General features: G+C 45.8%; 1 protein-coding gene across 2 annotated transcripts in view; it reads left to right on the top strand.

The window, feature by feature from the left end:
• Positions 1–19,455, top strand: part of Armc2 (armadillo repeat containing 2) — a 107,784-nt gene that overhangs the window by 757 nt on the left and 87,572 nt on the right. For both annotated transcript variants that reach the window (NM_001432282.1, NM_001432283.1), the window contains exons 2-4: positions 6,549–6,804; positions 9,839–9,911; positions 16,937–17,108. In NM_001432282.1, coding sequence (NP_001419211.1) covers positions 6,587–6,804; positions 9,839–9,911; positions 16,937–17,108 — 463 coding nt within the window. In that variant the 5' untranslated portion in view covers positions 6,549–6,586. The remainder of the gene's footprint in view (positions 1–6,548; positions 6,805–9,838; positions 9,912–16,936; positions 17,109–19,455) is intronic.

Genomic DNA, 19,455 nt, shown 5'->3' with positions numbered 1-19,455 from the left:
ATTACAGTAGTTTCTTCTGTCCTGACATTATAGTCTTTTCATTTGGTAGAAAATAAGTCACACTATTTGTATCCCATTCTTGTGAATCCCTAAGGTTCTGAGTAATAGTGTGCGTAGATTGGGGATAACTGACATCCAGATAAAAAACGCTGTGTTTTTTTTTTTAATCAAGGATAGCATTCTCTAGTTGAAAATTTTACATTTATGGTATACATGAAAACATTGAACAAATATTGTCTTTAGTGATTTCTCTTGTTGGTCCATATTTTCATTCATAGGAAGATCTTTCTCTATCACCCAACACTTGGACAGTAATTCTTAGTACTTTAAGGGCTAGCATTTTGTGCTAGGACATTTGGACCATTTCGTGCAAGGCTGAAAACTGCCCTAAGAGTCAGTCATTGTGGGGTTGGAGATTTAACTCAGTGGTAAGGCCCTGGGTTCGGTCCCCAGTTCCAGAAAAAAAGAAAAAAAAAAAAAGAGTCAGTCTTTGTCCATACTTTTTACACAAGAGAACACATGCATAGGGATGTCCAATGGCCTTCAAGGTCACAGAGCTGCAGCTCCTCAGGGGACTTAACACTTGCTCTGAGCACTTTCCTTGCAACTGTTTGTATGCTCATTTAACCCCAGAGTAATTCGGTCACAGAAAGGGTTCTGAGTGCTTGGTTTGCTGGGAAAAGTGTGCACCTGCAGACCCTGATGTTGGCAATGTTGACGGGCAATGTTGTCTTTACCATAAAAGAGGTAGCTCGTGGCTGTTGGTAGCAGCAGTAAAGACAGAGGTTTTTTTTAAAGATGTATTTATTCTCGTTTTATGTGTGTGAATGTTTGCCTGTACAGTGTGCACATAACGCCCTCTGAGGCCAGAGGAAAAACACATGAAAATAACACATGGGGCTGGAGAGGTGGCTCAGTGGTTAAGAGCACTGGCTGCTTTTCCAGAGGTCCAGGGTTTGATTCCCAGACCTACCCAGTAGCTCACAACTGCAGGTCCAGGGAATCCAGTGTTGTCTTCTGGCCTTTGCAGGCACTGCAGGCTTGTGGTACATTTACATATTTAGAGCTAAAATACCCATACACATTAAAACGGCATCAACAAACCAGTTAGGGTGCCTCAGGTTTCCTCCTGCAGATGATGTCTGTCCTCTAGTGGTCCCATCTGATCCCACAGACTGAAGATAGTGAGATGCAAGGCAGAATTTAGCCTCCCTCTTCTCCCCAGAGTTCGAATCGCTGCTGGTTTCTTTTGAAAGGGCTCCTGTCCCCTCCCCGCCCCCCTCTGACCGCTGTGGGCCTGTCTGTTCTGTGTTGCCTCTGACCTCTTCCTGTCTTCTCACTTGACTGTCCCTTCTGTTCTCGGGGCCCATCACTCTTGATGTCACCGCCGATCCTGAGTCGTTTGTCCAGTCCCACACTTTTGGCAACTGGAAAGGAAGAGGGAGTTATATTCGAACTCGTGTTGCCACAGGGCCTCACAAATCAGATGCTGTCAGAAATAAACTCCAATATGCCTTTATAGTCTACTACCACACCTATCTCCAATTAAAGAGACCTCGTAGGCCTTCATCTGAGGATTTCTCAGCTCAGGTGTGTTTGGCCTTCAGTTGTGCCCCTAAGGAGGGTAGTGATTCAGAGGTGGAGGGTAGGAAACGGCACCAGAAGGGGAAGCAGTTAGTTCTAATGCTGTGGAAAGGTGTGAGACAGACCAGTGGGGGACCTCACAGCAACTCTACGAAGATCATTAAGCCCAGGAAGGGTTCTTGGAGAAGTGACTCTCAGGTAGAGTAGGGAGAACAAGAGGAGCAGTTATATAAAAATTTCCCCGTTTTGTCCTTTTCCTCCCTCTCTTTTATTCTTTCTGCCAATGCTTTCGAAATCATATCAACCTTCAAGATCACCAATTGGCGTATCAGCGTGTATTTTGGGTCTTACTGCCAGGTAGCTCTCCCTCTGGTCCCCACGTGACTTCATGCATGGAGTGCTGCTGGGTTACACATATCCACTGTTCTCCTGGTTCTCGTTCTTTGCTCACTCACCTTTTTCTCCCCCGGGGATGCTGTCGTATCCTCCAAGTCAGCCCGTTTCCCAGAACCTAGCTCGAGTGCTGTTACCTCCATAAGCCTGCCAGGGTCTCTCTGCCAGTCTGAAATAGTTTCCTGTGTTGGCACTCACATGTCCACTTACGTCCATTTCCACTGCCCCTCAGTTTCTTCCTTCTCCTGAAACTGTCTGGATGCAGGTAAGGCTGATACTCAGTTGTTGCACACTGAGAAAGCTGCCCTTGTTGGGGAAGTGTTGGGGTGTCTTTATACTAATAGGGAAGGCATTGCAACCCACAGCCTGGAAACATGGCCCCTTAGCACCTGTGTAAGTCTACGCTAGTTTGGCCATCAGTCCTGGGCGTATCCTAGCTTTCCTTTCACTAGTGCTTTGAGTCTCCCTACCGCAGAGACTTGTCACAAGCTTTGTTGAAATGATGTCCTCAAGAGGAGTCAGCCCATTATTTGGTACTAAAGTAAGCACTTCACTAACCTTAGTGATTCTGCTTGCTCAAGGCAAAGACGGCTTTATCTGTCTCTGTGTTTCCAGAGACCTAGCTGGAGGGCTTTGCCTGAGGAAACATACTATCTCTGAATGTATCCATTGATCAACTCTAGTACAACGAACTTGCTCCCGTTGGCGGGAAGGCTTTTAGAAGACTAAGACTCTGTAGCTCCATTGTGTCGTGGTTCTGTAAATGGTTCTGGGATGCTGTGCTGTAAATAGACGTCCATAGTCTTAGCTGATTATTTTTCAAGTTGGCAAAAATCCACTGATAATAACTCATGACTTAACCACTGTGAGGAAAGAACATTCTCTTTACCAGAAGAACCACAATTATAGCCAGTTTATTTGTTTTATTAAAGGTTTCCAAGTTTGATTTAGCCGGGGATGTTAACATTAATAGCCAAAGAAAAATGGTACGGGCCATGATATTGTACCCATTGCCCCTAAATAACAAAATGGGACTTGGGAGGAGACAGAAAGTTGTGAGCATGCATACATTTTTTAATTATTACTTACATGCATATTGCATGTCTGTCTGTCAGTCAGTCAGTCATGTGCATGTAGTTTCCAAGGAAGCCAGAAGAAGACACTGAATACCCAGGGACTAGGGTTGCAGAAAGGTGTGATCCACCTTGTTGGTGCTGGGAACCAAGCCCTGGTCTTCTGTAAGAGCAGCCAGTGCTTTTAATGGCTGAACCGTCACTCCGGCTCCCACACTATTTTTTAAAAACCCTTTACCTACATTTTTTTCCTCACAGATATTTGGTCAGTCTGATTACCTGTACCCTCACTCCATCCCACCCCACCCCCCTTTTATTTTCAGTTTTTTGAAACAGGATTTCTCTGTGTGACAACCCTGGCTGTCCTAAAACTCTCTTTGTAGACAAGGCTGGCCTCGAACTCACAGAGATCTGCTTGCCTCTGCCTCCCAAGTGCTGGGATTAAAGGCACGTCATGCCACCATGCCCAGCCTAGGCCCAAATATTATACAGAACTCTTAAAAAAGGACCTGAGTTCTTGCTGAATTGTTTTATGTACTTTTCGATACAAACTGAAAGCTAGCCAGAAAAAAAAAACAAAACAAAACTGCGGGTCAGGAACAAGAAGGCTTTATTACTCCCCAAAGCACTCAGTTGAGTCTTTATTAGTTTTGCCTGATTCCCTTTGGGTACTGCTGGACTCATTAGTGCTGTGCAAGGCCAAAGGAGTAGACCCAACCTGATTTAGTGTCTAGAAAGAAACCTCTTAACTGCATAGAAACTTCTCACCAAGTCTCACGATTTCAAATTAGCATGGCTTCAGTTTCCTTTTGTGGGTGTCAGGGATCAAAGTCGAGCCTATCACATTCTAAGTGCACCCTCCACCACTGAACGCACGGCACTGGAAACTCGTGAGGAGAAGAGTCTTTTACAATCGAATCAACACACCTGCCACGACCACCTAAGTTATATACTGTGGGCTGCCTGACTTTATACCATACATCAGAAATAACACACCTAAGTATATATCAATATATAAGGTGTAAATAAATGTATCCAGATGTATGTTCAAACAACTCTCATTGAAAACTGTTGATAATCTAATCTTGTCAGAAGGGCTAGGAGTCAAATGTCTTGGGCCGGCCATAGTTTTTGATAGTTGCGTTAATATACAGGATTCTAGAGTCCTTGTTTAAACTCGGATCCTGAATTAAAAGGCCCCCTAAACCAGAATTGCTCAGGGAGGGACTGCGGCTTTAGTGCAGCCCCTGCTGTTGTGGGTGGCAAGAGTTACATTGTATGTTGTGCGTTCAGAAACTCGTTGGGTGGGGCAGAGTGGAGCTAACATTGAATGTTGCTGTCTGTTGTGTGAACGCTCAGTGTAAAAGGTCATAATGTAGCAGATACTCTGTCTAGGGAGTCCCTTGCTCCTGAAAGTGGGGTCTTCTCTGTCCTGTTATGTCCAGTCCCCCACCCATCCATCTTGATCAAACCACCCCTTCCTCTTTCCTCTCAGTACAACCCAGCTGAAATACCCGGATAATGTTCAGGTTTCTGTCTGACTGGAGGGGCATTGTGTAGGGTTAGGGACTTTTTTGTTTGTTTGTTTTTAAGAATGAGAGGTTTTGTTTAAAATAATGAGTAGCTTGATACCAGAATAAGCTTTAAAAGTCTGGACCACTGGGCTGGAGAGATGGCTCAGTGGTTAAGAGCACCGACTGCTCTTCCAAAGGTCCTGAGTTCAAATCCCAGCAACCACATGGTGGCTCACAACCATCTGTAATGGGATCTGATGCCCTCTTCTGGTGTGTCTGAAGATAGCTACAATGTATATAATAAACAAATAAACTTAAAAAAAAAAGTCTGGACCACTATCAAGTTAGGCTGGTCTCTGTGGGCCCCAGTGGACCACTGTCAAGTTAGGCTGGCCTCTGTGGGTCACATTGGTATTTGAGAAGGATCTGCTGTCTCCAGGTCCTGCTGCATGACTTTAAGATGTTGAGCAAGATAGGCTGGGAAAGGAAAACTAGATAATAATATTTGGTATTTATCCACCAAAGACACTATCTTAAATCGAAGATGATTTTAATCCATTCATTCAGAAATAAAATAGACAACAGAGGAATGAGCCATTCTTGGGAAATTTGCTATTAGAAAAGCAAACGCAGTTTGGTAGGACACCAATTTAGCCCTGTGTAAGCCCTTTGTATCAGAGGTGGTGGGGAGAAAAAAAGCTTAGTGAAAGCTTCTAACAGAACCCCCAGCACCTTCAGTAGGTGTGTGGATATGAGATGAGGGTTGGCTCTGGGACTCAGTAGAGGAACATTCTCCTAGTAGTAGACCCTGGCTTTGTGTGTGTGTGTGTGTGTGTTGTGTGTGTGTGTGTGTTGTGTGTGTGTGGTGTGTGTGTGTGGTGTGTGTGGTGTGTGTGTGTGTGGTATGTGTGTGTGGTGTGTGTGTGATGTGTGTGGTATGTGGTGTGTGTGTGGTATGTGTGGTGTGGTGTGTGGTGTGTGTGTGGTGTGTGTATGTTTGTTGTGTGTGTGGGGGGGTGTGGTATGTGTGTGTATGTGGTATGTGTGTTTGTTGTGTGTGTGGTGTGTGTGTATGTGTGTGTGGTGTGTGGTCTGTGGTGTGTGTGTGTGTGGTGTGTTGTGTGTGTTGTGTGGTGTGTGTGTGTGTGTGTATGTGGTGTGGTGTGTGTGTGTGGTGTGTGGTGTGTGTGTATGTGGTATGGTGTGGTGTGTGTGTATGTGTGTGTTTTGTGTGTGGTGTGTGTGTGGTGTGTGTGGTATGTGGTGTGTGTGTGGTATGTGTGGTGTGTTGTGGTGTGTGTGTGTGGTGTGTATGTTTGTTGTGTGTGTGGGGGTGTGTGGTATGTGTGTGTGCATGTGGTATGTGTGTTTGTTGTGTGTGTGGTGTGTGTGTATGTGTGTGTGGTGTGTGGTCTGTGGTGTGTGTGTGTGGTGTGTTGTGTGTGTTGTGTGTTGTGTGTGTGTGTGATGTGTGTGTGTATGTGTGTGGTGTGTGGTGTGTGTGTATGTGGTGTGTTGTGTTGTGTGTGTGTGTGTAGTATGTGGTGTGTGTGTGTGTGTGTGTGTGTTACAGGCAAATATGTATACATGTATGTCCAGGTGCATTTGCCTGTTGAGGTGCATGTGGGAGCCAGGGAGTTGACATCAATCATCTCTCCACCTCATTTTTGAGATAGGGCCTCTCACTGCACCTCAAGTCTGCCATCCCAGAGTCCCTGGGATTGGCTTGCCTCAGCCTCCCAGCACTAGGACCGCAGGCCCATGCTTCAGACCCAGCTTTCTTAGATGGACGCTGGGGATCTGAACTCAGTTCCTCATGCTTGTGCAGAGAGCACATATTTCACTTAGATTCCTCCCTCTCAGCCCCTCTGTGTGCTTCATTCTAGGTGTGTGTATAAAGGAGTGGCTTAGAATGTGGATGGGCACGTCTCTCTCTAAAAGACAGATAAAGAACAACATGTGTGTGTTGATCACATATCTGCAGGGTGTTTCTATGAAGACCACTCTAATTTGAAAGGAAAGATGCTGTCCTCCAGTGAACAGAAGCTGGACAAGCTGGACGCCTTTTATCGACTTCCATTGGCCAAACAGAAGACGAGTGCAGAAATCATCAGCGAGGCCCGAAATGCCTTGAGAACGGTTAGAACCCAAAGGCCATTTACACCACGAGAAGACCAAAGGAAGCTCTTCGGGCCTGCCTCATCGAGAACCCCAGAAAACAGGCCTCCTTCGTCCTTCAGGTACTGACTCTCCATCTTTCCCTCCCCTAACCCCTGCCGATTCCTGGTCATTTTACTGCCTCTAAAGACCTGGGTTTCCTCAGGACAGGACAGCAGGCATCATGCCCACGGAGCTCTTTCCGGTTGGCTTCTCTCACTTAGGAACTTAATGCTTCCTTGCTTCCTCTCATGGCTTGCTAGCTCGTTTCTTTTTAGCACCTAATAAATTTGCGTCACCTGATTGTGCCACAGCCCAACATTGAGTCATTTCCAGTGTAAGTTCCCTAGCCATATTCCATGTCTGTCAGCACACTAACCTTGCACACGCACATTTCTAGGTAGGTGCAAATCTTCAGACACTTTGTGTAACTGCCGAGGACCCCGTAGCTGACGCAGATGGGGAGATCGTTGGCTCTTAAAAGAAAGCACCAAACTGACTCCGACAGTTAAAGTGGCTTCCCACTGTGTGTCCCAAGGGTGCTAGGTGAGCATTGCCAGCTGCTGCATCCCCCTGCCCCCCTCCACACAACGCTCACTTGGACCACTCTTCAGTAGGTGTGAAGCAGTATCTGGTGCTGATCTGTCCCTGGCGAGGTGACACAGAGCATCTTTTCACACACTTGTACACCATCTGTGTTGTCTTCTTTGGTCAGGCATCTGTTCAAGTCTGTGACCTAGTTTCTAAACTGGGTCATTTGTGTTCCTGTTGAGATTTAGGAATTCTTTGAGTAGCATAGATGGCAATCTTTCGTCTCACCCTTCCTTTGCAAGTTTGGGTCTTTTTCTACGAGACTCGGAATTCTTACTCTCTTGACTGTCTTCTACAGAGCAGATGTTTTTAATTTTTAGTATAATTGAGCTGATCGGCTTTCCGTCCTGGTGCATGATGTCACTGCTATATATAAAGGTCATTACACTATGTAAGTTTATCTTGACTTTCTTCAATGCTGTCTTGAAGAAGTTTTCAGATGAGTCTGAAATTGAGTTTGAGTTCATTTCTATGATGGGTGTGAAATCTGCACCACCACTGTGCGTGCGTGCGTGCGTGCGTGCGTGCGTGCGTGCGTGCGTGCGTGCGTGTGTTGGGAAGTTACCTATCTGTACTGCACAAAGTCACTGAGTTACCATGGTTCAATGAATAAAGTTTCGCCTTATGATGTTGTGGAAGGGCTGTGTGCACAAGAGAAGCTGGACTTCGAATCTTGATTCTCCTGGCTAGCTTCATGCAGTGGATACCCTCTGAGGACGCTGGGCAGCAATAGGCAGCTGCAGCTCCCAGTTGATCGTGGGAGCACAGGGGTAAACAACTCAATCTGCAGTGTGCTGCCTTGGTCAGCTCTGATATAGGAAGGCGAGGTGCTCTGAGTACATTTGACTTAACATTTTCAGCGCGGGAAGCTCATGGGTCCATGGATCCACTGAAAGCCAAGGAGCATCCCCGTGGCCTTAGCTCATTTGGTGGCCACCATTTAACTGCGTGTTTGCCGGTCGGTCTCTGTTGATGACTCTCTCACCAGTGTAGCGAGCGGTCTTGTTACTGGTATTGTGGTATGTTTTGAAGTCAGATAGCGTCCCTCTTCTGAATCTGCCCTTTTTAGTATTATCTTGATTATTCTGGGTCTTTTGCCCCTGCCTATACACTGCAGAATCAATTTATTGATACAAAATAACTTGCTGGGACTTTAAGATTGCATTGAACCTATGGGCTAAGTTGGAAGTAACATTTTTTAAAACAAAACTTCATTGTAAATAATGTTGCAGTTTAAAAAACTAACAGTGTAACAGTGTTCTGTTGATGAAATAGCCTTTCTCTCCAGTTAGTTAGTTCTCCCTTGATTACTTTCTTTGAGTTACCGTTGCAGATCATGTATGTTTTCGTGGATTTTCATCCAAGTACTTCATTTATGATACCACAGTTCCATTTCAGCTTCTACCTGTCTGTCCATGTAGGAAAACGGACTTGTCTTAATCTCGTATCCTGCAACCTGACTGTAATCAACTCTTTATCACGGAAGGGTTTAGATTTGGTTAATTCTGTATTCCTTTCTGTGGAGATGACAACTCTGTTTCCAAACAAAGTTAATTCCTTCATCCCAGTCTGCCTTTTATGTCTTTTCCCTGCCTGGCTGAATTAACCATGACTTCCGGTATGCTGCTTGAGCCTAGTGGCTTCAAGTTCCTCTCAGAAAACACCATGTCAGCTGCGGAATGTTTCTCAACATTCTTTACCAAGCAGGAGAAGTTCTCTTTCCTTCCTATTTTTTAAAATCATACTTATTGATGGAACCATAGGATTTTTCTTTAGCTATGATGGATTATATTAATTGATTTTCAACACATTTGTTTAAAGTTTGATTTTTGACCAAGATTCCTAAAGATAATTCTAGACATTGGATAAAGAGACTTACCTTGAAATAAAGTAGTTAATAGTTACAGTCATACCAAAGTTATAAAGTTATAACAAAAAAGGCTTTTTAAAAAATATGTATTTCTTCTTTTTATTATTCTCATTACTTAGACAAGGCCTCAGGTAACCCTGGTGGTCTGCACCTTGCTGCATAGTCAAGAATGACTTTGAACTACTGATCCTCCTGCCTCAGCTTTCTAAATCTTGGGACCACAAGTGCCCGCCATTCCACTCAGTTTTATGCAGTGCTGGAGACCGAACCCAAGACATCATGCACGCTAGACAAGCACTGTATAAACTGAGCCATATCACGGTTCCTCACATCTTTATCCTTGAAATTTTCATTTAAGGTCATGCCTCGTCATATAACTCATGCCGATCTTGAACACGTTACCCTGCTTCCGTGTTCTGAATTCTGGGAATGAGGACCCGTGCCACCGCATCTAGCTCATTCCTCGATATTTTTGGTCTTCCTAAGGGCAATGGGAACACTGTGAATGGCTCTGAGTGTTGTGACCACTTTACATTGCCTTTTCTCAGTGCTTCTGCCCTGACTGCCTTTCCTCGTTCTTCAGCTAGCGTTTACTAGAACATGCTGGAAACAGAAGTCCTTCCCAAACTAACCCTGTCCGTGGTCTCCTCTGCCAGCCTCCATGCCTCCAGCTTTGAGTTAGCCGATCCCAAGCCTATCTCCGGGACTCGTCTCAGGCCGCTTGAGCTGGTGAGTACCGTCCGCCACGGCCATGGTCGGACACCAGCTGGCCCCAAATACTAGAAGTCAGCGCTTGTACTGCCAAGGATATTATCACGTAGGCCCAAGTATATTAATAATGTAATTAATAATTAAAGCCGATGCCTTTACGGTTTTAAAATATAGTGCTTAGGAGCTAATGGAACGCTTCTGTAGCTTCTGTAGTTTCATAATAGAGAAGAATTAGAGTAATTTACTAAATAATATTTTATAATGTTTGTCATTTAAAAAGTTATTTTTGTTTTAACAACTATTTGTAACAAAATTACATATTTATATTTTAATGTATATACTTTATATACCTATATGATATATATACCCATATATACATGTACTTAAACTGTAAATTATACATAAATTTTTATATGTGTATAAAGAGACAGAGACAGACTTACTGAAAAAAAAAATACAACCAAACAAAAAAATCACTAAAAAGAGTGGCTTTGTATTCCCCTAATTTTTTATTATCCTTGCCCCAGTGGGTTTCTTCTGGCACCTTCTTTATGATTGACTCTAGACTTCTAAATGCTCCCTTGTCTGCTGCTGTCATGTATGATGGCTTCCCGGGAAGACTCATTCCGGTTGGGGTGAGCGGGTGAGCGGGTGAGGGGAGCTTCCAACCACCAGTCCTCAGCCATACCCCTCCTCCTGCCCTGCTGCTGTCCCACATAGATACATTGTGCACGCGCCCGCACCAGTGAGAGAGAAAATGTGTATATGTATGCGTATGTTTGAGTATTGCGTATATGTGTGTGTATGTGTGTATCTGTGCACACAAGTGAGAGAATGTGCATATTATGAGTGTATGCATGTGTTTGAGTATTATGTATATGTGTGTGTGTGTGTGTGTACACATGCACAGGCACATGTGCCTTTTAATGCCTCCTTAAGCAGTAGCTAAGTGAGGTAAGGCTCAGAGAAGCCTGCTGCTTGAATTCCTGTGCTGACCACATAAGCAGTGAACCCTCTGTTTCTTGTCTCTCATCTGGCCTATCCCCCAGTGTCCTGCAGCGAGCCAGGGGCTGCCCAGAATCAAAACAGCCCAGGCACTAGGCATGATCTAAGCTGGCATTCTTGGGCCTGGTTGCAGAGGCCTCGCCTCTGGCCTAACTGGCTCTGAGGGTGCCTGTCAACACCTGTAATCTCCCAGGGCAGGGAGAGCACGGTCATTTGCTTGAAGCCGTCCATTAATGGCCACACCTACCTGCTCTGTAGAAACCCAGTTCCACCTTTTTCCTTTCCCAGCAGCCCCCTGCTTCTGCACCAGCTGGAGACCTGAGGCAGGAGGAGGGTTTCTTCCTGTGTATATTTTACTGCTCTATTAGCTACCCTAATAGAGCAGTCCAGTTCCCACACTCAGAAGTAACTGCTCTCTCACAGCGGAGGCATGACAATGGGGACGAATAGGAAGCTGTGCCCCTAACACCGTCACCACCATTGCCGTCCTCTTCCACTTCCTAAACGCAGAGAAAAGACAGACATTGTGGAAGTGCAGCTAATGTACTTTACACCACTTAACACTCAGCAGCCAGACTTCCAAAATGAAGGAAGACACTGCCAGCACCATCTGAGATGACCCTAGCCACCACCGCCCCCCCAGGGCAAAGCCATGCTAGCTAACAGCATAGATCACTTTGAATTGTCTTCAGTGTTTGACAAGAGCCAAGCTCCATTTATTGGGTAAGTGAAACAAAATGTAATATCTTTTTGAAAGATCAGAATTCATGTGCCTTGGCATAGAGACAATACAGGATGAGGAAAGGGACAGTGGCGTGTCAAATGGTCCCCCCGACCCCCCGCCATTTCTGACTCTCACAGTAACATCACAGTCATGAGTCATCAGGAGAGCCCCAGGTACCCAGGAGAAAGTTATGGAGGCAAAAAATGCATACGCAGCTACCACACCTTAAAGGCTGGGAGCTTAGGGGAAAGATTTGCTTCCTAACTTTCAAATGTCTTGTAGTGTATGTGCATGCATGCATGTGTGCGTGAGTGCACGCGTGTGTGCACATATGTGTGTTCGTGCTTTACAAAATTGTGTCATGAAGAACTTTCTGAGGTGGGACTGAGCACTGAGCCCTTTCCAGTCTTCATGAAAGCTATGGAAGACCCTGCCTTCCACCTTGGGATCTCAGGAGTCGTGACAGAAGTAGGTCAGGGACCATGAGGCGAAGATGAGTAGTGGCCAGCCCAGCCCTTAGGTGCACTGCTAATCGTGCGTTCTTTGGCTGGGTGGTTCAGTGGGAATAGCCCGTATGTCTTTTACCCAGTGGGGTGTTACCTTCCAGAACCTCCTCACATCTGGCCTTCTTGGAGTCCTGGATTGTAGCCTGGTCACTGGTGAGAATTGTGCAGAAAGCAAAGCCTGCTGGGAATCTGTCAGTCGCTCGAGGAGAGTTTAAACCTGTTTGTAGTATTCCCTGATTTCTAAAATCATTGAAAGTCATTTTAAAAAATCATGATTTTCTTCATAAATGTCATTTTGATGTGCAAACCGCAAGACTCTCTGTCTCTCTGTCTGCTTCTCTGTCTGTCTGTCTGTCTCTCTCTCTCTCTAGAACCCAGCACGAAGAAGTTGCTTGGCTTCAATGTGGTAACTCATTGGAAGGTGCTTGCCTAGTGTTCATGGTGCCGTAGCAGTGGGGAGAGAAAGATGGAGAGAGGGAGAAGGATAGGAGTGGGGAGGGCGGCTGGGGAGGTGAGGAGGTGGGGAGGGCGGCTGGGGAGGTGGGGAGGTGGGGAGGGCGGCTGGGGAGGTGGCCCATTTGGTAAAGTGATTGCAAGTGAGCATGAGGCCCCGAGTTCAGGCCCCATCACCCATGTAATGCGCTAGGCATGGCAGCCTGTATTTCTATAATCCCAGTCCGGGGGAGGTAGAGATGGGATAGCCTGGGCTCACTGGTAGCCAGACCCCCTGAGTCAGCAAACTCCTAGTTCAGTGGAGAAAATAAGACAAGGAAGAGTCGGTTAAGAGCACTGACCGCCCTCTAGAGGACCAGGTTTCCATTCTCAGCACCCACATGGCAGCTCAGACAGTCTGTAATTCCAGTTCCAGAGGAGCTGACACCCTCTTCTGGCCCCAGCAGGCACCGAGCAGACAAGTGGTACACAGGCATACGTGCGGCCAAAACACCCGTGCACGTAGACTTTTCCAAGTTAATAAAATTAAAGTGATAAGCAATTGAAGAAAACCATCTGATCCGATCACACACACTAGCACATGTACACAGGGAAGGGAGGACGGAAGGGAGGACGGGAGGGAGGGGAGGGAGGAGAGAGACTGTAGAGTCATTCCATATACATTTGTTGCGTATTTCGCTTTTCATGGTCTTAGTAGTCCAAGCAGTCACACATTCATATGGAACTAATAAGGTGACAAGGTCAGTAGTAAAATTAACTAGGTTTCATCATGTAAACAATTGCTGGTTTTGCACTAGGAAACAATGTCTTTTGTTGGGGAGCTCTTATGGCCTTTTATCTCCCCTACAGGGGCTAATTAGGTTTTCTACCTAATTAAGGGAACTTAGCGTTTTCCCTTTCAATGGGATCTTTTCTTTGTAGCAACTTAAGGCATCTGTGTAACACACTAACACCATTTTCTGGGCATTATTTGGCAAACTCCTGAAACTTAGTTTGAGCTTCAAAGGGTTAGTAAATCACCAGTTGCCGTTGCAAAATCCCTGAGCAAAAGACATCTGTAGAGAGAAAAGTTTCTTTTGACTCACAGCTCTGTCTGTCATAGTCACTCAGCTCTGTCACTTCTGGGCCAGGCTAAGACAGAATATGTGACTTCCCTGGCAGAAGTCTAACCATGGCAGAGAAAAGCCGTTCGCTCCTGGCCAGCAAGAAACAGAGCAAGAGACCACCTGAGCTAGCTGAGTTTTTCCACACTCCTCTCTTTAAAACTCCATCTGGGGCCCTGTTTTGTGGGGTGGTGCCACCCACATTCCAGACAGGTCTTCCAGCCTTGGTTAATCTCTTAGGAGACGACTTACAGACGCACCCCATGCCCAGAGGAATGCTCTGCCCACCCCACCCCCAGGTGCTTTTCAGTCCAGTCACAGCCGACAAAGCTGGCCACACCCTCAGAGCCCAGCGTTCTGAGATAAGACTTTATACCAACCTTCAGCATTGAGTTACACTTATGCGGTTTTGTCTTTTATTATGATACATGAGGTACTCATTTTTCTACATTAATCTCTGCATAAATCACAAGCTTAGTATACTTCTGCAATAAACTGGGGTGATTAAAAAGTAAAAGGGACAGTGCCCCAAACAAACATGTCACTATTTGTCCAGATAAATGAGGTCACTGTCCTCAGAATAGAGCCAAGAGCCCAGGTCTTTCCTCCGCTGAGGCTGGACCACAGGCCTTCACTCTGGGGAAGAGTTAAAAGCAACTGGAGGCCAGCTGTGATAATAGATGTCAGGAGCTTGGGCAGGGAAGGGAGCTAGCATTCACGAGCTCCTGTTTGGGAAGTCAGAGTCTGTGTGTGGGACGGGGCTGCTGTCACCGGATCACAGCCGAGCAAACTCAGAAGCCATGGCCTTGCAGGTCACAAAGCCTGTAAGGATGCCACTGTCCCACCACGCTGAGTGTCTTTCATGCCTTGCCTTTGAACATTTTTTTTCTTCTAAAGTCAGTAGACCCATCTTTATTCTGTTCACAAAGGGACCAGAGGAGGTAGACAATAACTGGAACACAGATGCCTGTGCTCTAATTGTGAGAATTTGAGAGGATGCTTATAGTCATTTCCCACTGGGCATTTTTTTTTTAAAGATTTGTTAATTAACCTGCAGGGTAGAGTGATCCATCCTTTTGTGTGTCGCGGAAGTGACTTTTGAGAGGTTTCCTTTAAGTATGTCTGAACGCAGCTTTAGAAGCTCTGGCTGCTGTGTTCCTAGACAGATAATGTTGGAACCAGGAACAGGGCAACTAAGCCATACTGTCACTGGGAACTTCTGGCCTTGGAGGCCACGGACCTCTGGAAGTTAGGCTACCGGGAGTTGTGGCTGTCAGCTTGGTAAAATTATTATTATTATTATTATTATTATTATTATTACTATTACTATTACTATTAATTGTATGTGCATTGATGTTTTGCCTGCATGTATATCTGCGGGAGGGTGTCAGAACCCCTGGGACTGGAGTTACAGACAGCTGGGAGCTGCATTGTGGGTGCTGGGAATTGAACCCTGGTCCTCTGGAAGAACAACTAGTGCTCCTAACCACCAAACCATCTCTCTCAGCCCTGGTAAAGGCACAAGGCATCTCTTAAAGATCTTTCAAAAGAGCTAGACAGGATGGCTCAGGCCTGTAATCCCAGCACTTGGAACATGCAGGCAAAAGTATAGTTCATAAAACAATTGTCTCAAAATATAAAATAAAATAAAGGGCTGAGGAAGGCGGTTTGATGGGTAAAAAGCTGTTGGACAAGCATGATGCCCTGAGTTCAGATCTCTAGCACCCATGTAAAAGCCATGCTGGGCCAGCCCTGCCTGTAGCCCCAGCCCTGCCTGTAGCCCCAGCCCTGCCTGTGGCCCCAGCCCTGCCTGTAGCCCCAGCCCTGTGGGGAAGAGACAGTGGATCTCCAAGGCTCACTGGCTGGCCAGACCAGCCAAACTGGGCTTTAGCTTCAGTGAGAAACCATGGCTAAAAAGTTGTATGGAGAACTGATTGAGGAAGACATCTTGAGATCAACCCCTGCCCTCCATGTGTGCCCGCAGGGCAAATGTCCTTACACAACAAATGCACTCATACACACACACACACACACACACACACACACACACACACACACAATTTTGCCAGTATCCTTTACTGAAGGGTATCTGCAACAGAATCTTGAGATAGGAAAAAACATTTTTATATAATAAGATATAACACAACTTTCCGGTTTTATGCTTGTCATTCTTTAATCTGAATAATTCTAAGACTTAGGTATCCTTTAAAAATCCCTTAGTGGAGTCAGGGTGTGTACAGGTGCTTACAGTACACATCAGTGCCCAATAATTGTATTTCTCTTTCTTCTTTGTTTTGTTTTTATAAGACAGGTTCTTTCTCTGTAGTCCAAGCCAGCCCCAAACATGAACTCTTCCTGCTCCAGCCTCCCAACTGCTAGGTAGCAAGTCTGAGTCACCACACAAGGCCCAACTAATGTTTTCTGAACTAAACTGAACACAGCATCCTGAATATATTTTATCTTCCATTACAGTCTTTTAGACAGATAACGGTTTTCCACCATAAGTGACTTGGATCTTATAAATCAAACATGCTAAGCTAAGTGGCAGAACAGTTCAGAGGATACACTGACAAAACCAAAAATTGTGTACACAGTCTGTCTGTCTGTCTGTCAGTGTGTATATATGTGCCTGCATGTGTCTGTGTGTGTATGTGTATATGTGTATGTCTATGTGTATATGTGTGTCTCTATATGTGTATGTCTCTGTATGTTTGTGTGTTTATGTGTGTACAAATATCTGCATATGTCTGAATGTCTGTATGTGTATGCATCATGTTTATGTACATGTATATGCTTGCGTGGGCATATGGATATGTATATTATGTGCATGTGTATGTATGTATGTTTGTGTGTATGTATGTGTTTATATGTATGTATATAAGTGTGTATGAATATATGTATGTGTGTGCACATGTGTATATACATGTATAGGTACATACATATGCTTGTATATGTGTATTGCATTGTGTTTATGCACATGTGTGTATATGTGTATGCATATGTGCATTGTATTATGCACACATGTGCATATGTGTATTTATATGTATACATGTATGTGTATGTGCATGTATACATGTGTGTGTGTGTGTATGTACATATGATGTCAAGTAAGATGGGCCAATGAGACAGCAGACCTGGAGGTTCCATCCAGGTCAAGCTGAAGTCCTAGCACGGGTGGGTCGGGTGCAGGGTGGCGGTGTAGTAAGCCTTACTTGAGACACAGACTCACATCGGTCAAAAATCTCTTTGCAGAAACCCAAAGCTCCAGCATCTCCCAACACAGAGGAGGATGCCAATCTCTCCTTCCCCAAAGCTCCAGTGGACCCCGCAAAGATAAGAAGAATAAGCGGTGCGCGTGCACGCTTCTACAGGGCTGCCTCCCAGGGAACGCTCCTGCCTGACAGATCCCCTCCTGCTGCCCACTGTAAGGCCCGGCACACCCTGCAGGCCCACAAAGCTTACTGCTTGAACGTGCACACAACCGCCGTTCTTTAAGTTCCTGGTCCTAGATGGTTCTTACGTGGACTTAGAATCTGTTAAGATTGACCAAGCATTAGCTAAGAAACTGTTTATATATTTCTTTCCAGTTATTTATAAAGAGTATCTAGATACCACTTGAGAAGACTCATTAGAAAAGAGTATTAGGGTGTTTTTAAACGGGTGACTCACATATATCCAAAAGAGGTAATTTTTAGGGTAGAGTTTTAAAAGTCGTTAACTTCATTAGAATTCAATGAGAATTGGGCCACTCCGCGGGTGATGGCGCCTCCCACCAACCCTGACAACCTGAGTCTGATCCCAGGAACCCAAGAGAGAGCTGACTCCTGAAAGCTGTCCTCTGACCTCCACACCTGTGCCACGGCCCCTTGGGTATGCACACATACAATAAGTAAATTAAAATATTAGAAAATATTTTTAAAAAATTAATGAGAATCACGAGTCTCATAATACACACCAATCCGGGTTTAATAGCCTTCTGCGTGTGTGAATATGTGAGTGTAAGTCTAGTGGGACTTTTATTCCCGCTATGAGTGCTGGCCATGGGCCTAGACCCACAAGCGAAGCAAAGATCACCTTGTAGGGAGCGTAGCAGGTGGATCAACTATTCCCAGGCCCACCGCAGGCGCCCAAGCAGGGACAGAAGGATTGATTGGTAGGATGGCAAGAAATTTAGTGGATAACACTAACATTGGGGGAAAAATGAAAGACAAGTAATGGACCTCTCAGGACAGATAGTGTGCGGAGTAAGCACTGGGTCAGAAGTCTTCGGTGGTTAAGCAAGTCGGTGTTCTACTGCAGACCGGCTTCTTACTATTTGTGGTCAACAGTGTGGAAAGTTACTTTGGTGGAAGCTGACTGCACTGGACCTTCCTCAGTAGGCATCAGTGAGGAGGGGTTGACCCATCGTGACACAGGTCTAAAGCATCCACTGGGGCTGCAACCCTCCATCTGAGCGTCCTGCTTGCTTGACTTGCAAGCCTTTACCTGAGATCACCACCAACATTTAGAAGGTAGCAGGACCTCACAGAAGGAACTTATGTCTTCTTGTGGGAAGTCAGAAGTGGTGGTACTATGTCTCCTTCCATAGCAGAAAGATGGGAGCTCGGCGGTGTGCACACAGCCTGGGGCAGGATCAGCAGGTCACGTGAACCCCAACTCACTTCAGGTCATTCCCCACTGGGTCACAGTTATAGAGGAAGAGGCACAATCACACCATGATGCTATGACCAAATATGTCACGTATCAGGCAGTCTGGTGTCCTCCTTTGTCTCTGTCCCAGTACAGTCTCTGAGTTGAGCGTCTTCTTTAGGGCAGGGTAGCGTTCTAGAGTCCTGTCCAGCAGAGTCCTGTCCTCAGAGCTTCTTCAGTTAGGGATGGTAGAGAAGTGATGTCAGAACAAATACATGACACTAAGGGGGTCTCACAGGCTGTGAGGAAGATATAGTAAATAGCAGGGTGTCGAATGACCATAATTTCCTTGAGGTCAGGGGCCTTGTTAAGGTGCCTCAAAGAGGCGACACAGTTGATGTGTTCCTTAATGAGACCGAGGCAGCCGTGGACAACCTGTGGGCAGTGTCCATGTCAAAAGTCAGGCAGGCCCACTCTGTGAGAGAGCTCAGAGGCAGAAGATGCTGGCCATTGAAGGGGTCGGGGGAGCTAAGGCCGGAGGGCTGTGCAGGTCCTGGGAACACGGATTATGGGCCTGCCTTGACTCTGCCTATCCTGCATGGCCTGGACAACAGTCAAGGCAGAGACAACGTGGCTTATAGTTTTAGCTGAGGAGCAGATCTCAGTTGTGGTACACTAGAGCATTGCCTGGGGGACTTCAGTCTAAGGTATAGAAATGGTCCTATACCTTCCTGAGGACTCTTTCCATCTTTCTACCTCAGGCCTATCAGACCAGTAGGGATTGGAAATCATAAAAGGAAATTACTTACCAAGATGAGAAGGGAGAAAAGGAGCCCGAGGTCTTTTACAAATGAGCGCATTGGTTGAGATGACCGCTCACTCACGTGTCCCTGTGGATGTGAAGGTCCAGGGAGAGAGGTTCTCCCACTGCCCTGGTCCTCTGTGCTTTTTCCCTCCCTCCTGAGCATCCTGGCCTTGGCTTGAAGGTCACAGTACTTCCCAGTCCCTGGCTGGAAGCCAGTGCCTCCGAATGCACTGGGGCCGGTCTTCATTCCACTTGGCTTGGCAGGGGCCCATATCTCTGACTCTCAGGAAATAATGACAGTAAGAAGCCATTGTCATTTTAAAAGGGCACATCAATT

The sequence above is a fragment of the Rattus norvegicus genome, chromosome 20 (assembly GCF_021556685.1).
Source record: "Rattus norvegicus strain SHRSP/BbbUtx chromosome 20, alternate assembly SHRSP_T2T, whole genome shotgun sequence".
NCBI lineage: Eukaryota > Metazoa > Chordata > Mammalia > Rodentia > Muridae > Rattus > Rattus norvegicus.
Note: the sequence above shows the minus strand (reverse complement) of the source record. Positions and strands in the feature narration are given on the sequence as shown.